General features: G+C 41.4%; 1 protein-coding gene across 1 annotated transcript in view; it reads right to left on the bottom strand.

Moving 5' to 3' along the window:
• Positions 1 to 313: 313 nt before the first annotated feature.
• The window catches only part of C4H1orf21 (chromosome 4 C1orf21 homolog), a 206447-nt gene continuing 200760 nt past the window's right edge, over positions 314 to 6000 (bottom strand). The window contains exon 6 of the mRNA XM_084851363.1: positions 314 to 3592. Coding sequence (XP_084707489.1) covers positions 3554 to 3592 — 39 coding nt within the window. The 3' untranslated portion in view covers positions 314 to 3553. The remainder of the gene's footprint in view (positions 3593 to 6000) is intronic.

Below are 6000 nucleotides of genomic sequence, written 5' to 3'. Positions count from 1 at the left end.
CCTCTTCCAGGCTGCATCGCTGAACAGGAGAACTCCTCTTAGGGGCTGGGGATACACTGCAATATTTTGTTGTGGGCCCTCAGTTAACCCATGTATTTTATTCAACTTTTAACATCATGTAAATAAAAATGTGTTTCATATGTGGAATCCTATAATCCTTTTGGGCTCAGGGGGATTAACTTACCTGACCAAGGGTTCCTTGGATTGCAGACTCTGTCCCAAATTTTGCCTACAGGTTAAAAATTATCACTTTTAATGGGAAGTTGCCTTGCTCAAAAGTGGCATCACTTGTGAAATAAAGCCAACACCAGATAGGAGAACAGAAGCCTCTGTTTTAATTCTAGAGAAAAACCAGGATAAACTGGACTCTGATCAAACAAGACAAAGGATACCCAGAAAAGCAAGTTTAACTTCCAGTAAATTTGGAGAAACTAGTACTGATGAGACTATACACATATTCAGGAATTTATAGAATAGTTCATACGTGAATTTATTTCACACCTGGTTATTTTTACCCTTCCAGGCAATCCCCCTCCCCATACAAAACCTCCCAAAGGAGTGATGGCATTTAAAAAAAAAATGGAGAGCTGAAAGAAACTTGAACAGACTGTCATGGCTATGGTATTACAATTTGTGCAGCATGAATGTGATTTCCACATGTAAATTTTGCTTGTCTGTATTTTGTATATTGGCTTATTGTCACAGGAAAGCATTTCATATCATGGGTTTAAGCCCCCTATGGCTGCATTGGCCTCCAGAAGAGAGCAGGGTCCCTTCCATTGGGGGTTGTTATAGATGGCATTGGATGAAGATATTGTCAAGCACCCTGAAAATATTTTGTCTATCCCTTTCCTTTCACCATATTTAGGACCCTCTTTTCTGGAGAGGGTCCTAAAGGGGGAGTGGGATGGGGGGATGAATCCATGTAATCCCTTATCTTAATATATGCCTGCATGAAGTAGTCCCTGTACAAAAAAATTATTATAGGCTTCTCCACATGGAACTTTTCTCCTGCTATTGAGATTGGTTACTCACGGAAGTTTGTGGGTCCTTTAGATGATGTTGTCAACCTCCAGGGTGTCTCCCGCACTAAATGACCTTTATTCCATTTTTTAAAAGATCGGAGATAATGAGCTATCAAATTACTGCGCTTGAGTTCCACTTGAGTTCTCTCCATGAAAAGGGGAAAACCTCTAAGAGGAGCTAGATTACAGTGCCATCTAGTGGCTGTATAATGAAACATATGGAACACACAAATAAGGGGGGAAAGGGAAGGGGGGAAAGGAAGCACATGTAAAGAGAGTCTGTTGTGATCCTGCATTTAAAATGGAAGCAAAAAGCCCTGTTTTAAATGCAGAATTTTAAGCTGGTGTAGAGATGAACTATATCTGTAGGCTTACAATAGGAGGTAGAAATGATAAACAGAGGAAAGGAAGCAGCAGAAGGTAAGGGAAATTAAGAACAAGGTGCCAAGCTCATGGGGCTGGGAAATCAGAAAAAGCCTAAAAGAAATTGTCAAGAGGTGAAGCAATGAGAGTATCAGAGAGAACAAACCTGTTCTCATAAGAAGGTGTCAAAGCAGGAAATGAAGAGGCATGGAAAGGAACTGGAATAATATGAGGTGTAAGGAAAAGACCAGAACCAGCAGAAACTACGGTCAGAAGTAAAAAGGGTGAAAAAGAAGCCAATGAGAACAGATTTAAAAGTCCGATCAAGGAGCTTAAAGTGAATAAAGAAAAGAAAAATGTAATCAGTGAAGATAAGGAAAGGGTAATAGGTGAATCAATTCCATCTTAAAGACCTCTGTTTTTGTGTGACATACTTTAGAACACAGGTATCTCTTAAGCAGAAAGTACTGTTGCCTTTCTCCTGTGAAAGACTTCAAAACCACTTAACAGAATAACACCCAAAAGCTTACTGTTAATGGCATGTAGGCAATACTTCAGTTTTTAAAAGGTTAGGCACCTACCTCAGAATCAAAATGCCCCTGAACAGTCAGCTATACACCCAAGGCTTGAAAGACCACCCTCTATGGCATCAGCTAAGGCTGATAACGGAGCAGAACTAATGACAGACAGAGGAATGGGACCTAGATGACTAGCCAGAGCCACTGTGACATCAGAACAGATCATTCATCAAACCAGAGACAGGCAGAGACCAGAGCTGGAGAAGTTCGACAAATCTCACAGTCCATTGTACTGATGGGTCCTTAGCTAGTAAAGCCTAATTTATCCAGCTGGGCACACAAAGACCTAAAACAAAACAAAACAAAACAAAACACCACCCTACATGCAATGTCTATCTTGATCCTGGGTAAAATCTTCACCTTAACATATTACATATTCCACAGACTGAATTAAAATGTGCTTTTTCAATTTGTACAGTTTTACTGATGAGCTGTCATCTTGATACCTTAATAAGGCAAATGAGGAATTTTAAAAAATCATCTTCTATTGCTACGAGAAGCATTTTTTGTATGGTTAAACCCCTCAGAGACACAGAAGAGAATCTGTCACCAAACTCTTTAAAGAATAGATGTAACAGGTATGTTAAAAAATAAATGCAAAAGTGTTTTTTTAACCTTAGGATTATTTTTACTCATGACAATATTTGTTAAAAATATTACATCTGCCTTTGAGAAGAGAGAGTATCATCATTTTATAATATGGAAAAATAAACTCTACAGACATCCCAAATTGACACATAGGCGCTTTAAAATAACATTCTCTCCCAATTATAATTCCAAAGGGGTGCTTTCCCCAACTTCTTTTATCCAATTATCCTTAACACGCTGGACTGTATGAAGGGTGTAAGACAAGAATACCTAAAAACAGTAAAATGTTTATTTTCTTAGAAAAAAAAGAGGGATTCAAACTGATTGCGATCACAACTTCCATTTGCGGTCAGCAAAGCCAATATTGCAAGCTTATTCCTCAATTGAAATACCGAGTAAAAGAAACTGGTGTTTTTTAAAAAAAATACAGATTTCTGCTCCTCCATCACCATATCCAGTATTTGTGTGACAACATGCTTTTTAATTGATAACTTCTTCCTAGCAGAGAAACGACGTCTGTCATGGCAAAGCATCCCATCTCCAAAGCTCTACATTGTCAGTGTTAATAAGAATTCCACAACCCACTGGTGGGTTGATAAACAGGGTGGACTGGAAGATTCAACTGCTCAGTTATGGAAGGTTTTGTACAACACTACCTCAACCAATAGTAAAAAGGCCAATAGCCCAAGTGAAATCTACAGTGTCACTCAGATTTTATGTCAAAGATTTGCTGTGTTTCTGGACACCAGATAATTGAAAACTTGCAATAAGTTTCAACTAGCAGCAGCAAAGGCAGTTCCATACAAGTTGTTCTTCTTTCCTTTAGCAATGTTCATTGTATGGTCATTAAGAAACAATGTAACTGAATGGAGCATACAATGTGGAAATGATCTTTTGCTATGTAGTGCTGTTCACTGGAGAAGACTTCCAAGAAAGATCTTGACTGGACCGTAATCTATTTACACAGTAGTATTCCTGTTTTGAATGGCAGAATTGGCACTATGTGATATCCTCTTCTTCTGAACAGTAATCACGACCCTTTAAAGAGAAAAACATTTTTTTTATAAAAATTATGTTAAAGTTATTTAAAACAATAGAATCAAGGACACACAATAGAAAACTATGATGTAGGTTTATGCAAGTTCCATTAACATTCTAACTTATATGCAACAAACTTCTCCATAGCATAGGAAAAAACAGAACTAGCTACACTGATTCTCACTCTTCTACAGCCGGGGTTCACTACTATGATGCTTTCAGTAGTATCTACAACATGTTGTTAGACCAGACTGTACAATTGAGTACCATGCTAATGAAGCACTTACTAATGCAGCAAGTGTGACAAATGCAATACATAGCTATGAGATTCTCCTTAGATGATACTGGATGTGGTGTGAGAGCAACCATAGAATAGCAACCATCCTTCTCCATGTCACCTTGAAACAGGGGTTAAACTTTGCAGGAAAACATCATGAGGACTAAGGTTTATGTATCAGTGCTGCATTCAATTTATGGTGGAATGGCATGTTCCTGATGTGTTGGAGCCCAAACACCTCACAATACATACAAAGTGTTGCTGGTGGGTCTAGGAGAGCAGTGGTGGTCTAGCTAGGGAGGTGCATTTCCTCTCTGTGTGTGTGTGTGTGTGTGGTGTTTCACTGTTTTGAGAAGGAGATATAGATATAGATACGGATATATAGCTATAGCTATATATAAGTATAGATACTGAAATGGATGGATGGATGGATGGATGGACAGACAGACAGACTCATCTGCTGTGGGGTATTTTTTTTGGTGTGGGGTGTCTCTGTACTGTAGAGCGCTGTGTCATGTTACAGGGGGATAATATTCACAGGGTTCTTACAAGGCGTGGGAGGTTCACGCCTTATAAGAACCCTCCAGGGTTCTCCAGATGGCCCCACCCCTTTGCCTGGCCTCACCTACCCTTGGAATGCTGTCCCCAGGAGCTTCTCCAGAACTGAGTTCAGCCCTCAAGCTGAAGTGGTTTCCCACCCCTGCTGTAATGATTGATGTGATAATTCAAGTTGCAAAGGCAGCCCCACATACAACACATTACAGTAAGCTAAGCGAGATGTTAACAGAGCATGAATAATGACAGCCAGCCAATCTCTGTCCAGGAGGGGGTCACAGCTGACACACCAGTCAAAGTTGGTGGAAAGTGCTTTCTGCCCCGTTAAGTAACTTGGGCCTCCAAAGATAAGGCCAGATCTAAAAGCATTCCCCCAGCTGACAACTTGATCCTTTCAGGGGAGTGCAGTCAGACACCACCTCCTGTCAGACAAAGCACCCACCAGCTGTACTTCTTGTCCTACCAAGATTGAATTTCAGTTTATTGGCCCTCCGCCAATCAATTTCTGATGCCAAACACCAGTCCAGTACCTCCACCATGTCATCTGAAGCTGATGAAAAGGAATAGTAGAGTTCGGTGCCATCAGCATACTGATGACACCTCACCCCAAATCTCCATATGACTTCACTCAGCAGTTTCATGTATATGTTAAATAGCATGGGGGTGGAAACAAGACATAGCCTTGTGGCATGCTACAGCCTAACTACTATGGGCCACGAGCCACAGTCCCCCTGGCACCACCTTCTGGAAACAGCCACTGAGATACAAGAGGAACCCCCACAGCTGGTCCAAAAGGATTCCATGGTCAATGGTACAAAAAAGCCACGGAGTAGTCCAGAAGATTTAACTGAGTCACACTCTTCTGGTCTTTCTCCCAGCACAGGTCATCCCCTCAGGACAGCCAAGTCCATCTGGGTGCTAAACCCAGGCCTGAACCCAGTCTGAAATAGGACTAAATCATCAGTGTCATTCAAAAATGCCCAGAATCGCACAGCAACCACCTGCTCCAGCATCTGGCTCTAAAAGGGTATACATTTATGACTGCCAGAAGGCTTCTTTGGGAGTGTCCTCAAAGCTGTTTCCTTTGACCACTTCCTCTAAATCAGGTCGGGTAAGCAACCCAGTGCCTCCCAGATGTTTTAGACTACAACTCCACACTAACTGATCGCTGGCCATACTGGCTAGGGCTGGTGTGGCTTGTAGTTCAAAACATCTGGAGGTTATTAGGTTGGCTACCTCTGCTCCCTGCTCTAGGGATTAAGAAAGCAAGAGGAGGCAGCAGCCAGGTCCTACAAAAAGCAGTCCATGTAGAGGAGGAGGAAAAACCGGCTCCTTGCCCTCCTCAGCAACCCAGTCACTAGGGGATTTTTGCACCCTGCGTAATTATTATTCCTTGATTTGAAATTCAGCTCAAGCTCTCGTTCTACTTTTTAAGCATCTTGTCAGCCTTCTGATTACTTTGCGTAGGCAGCAGCAGCACTTGAGAAAAAGAAAGGAGAGGGCGAGAACAGACACACTGGTTAAGAAATGAAGGATGCAGCCCACGTCTTCCTGAAGCGTGACAGGTGGCTCTTCG

Source organism: Heloderma suspectum, chromosome 4, assembly GCF_057233095.1.
Source record: "Heloderma suspectum isolate Gila_16-S chromosome 4, 16-S_ref, whole genome shotgun sequence".
Lineage (NCBI taxonomy): Eukaryota > Metazoa > Chordata > Lepidosauria > Squamata > Helodermatidae > Heloderma > Heloderma suspectum.
Note: the sequence above shows the minus strand (reverse complement) of the source record. Positions and strands in the feature narration are given on the sequence as shown.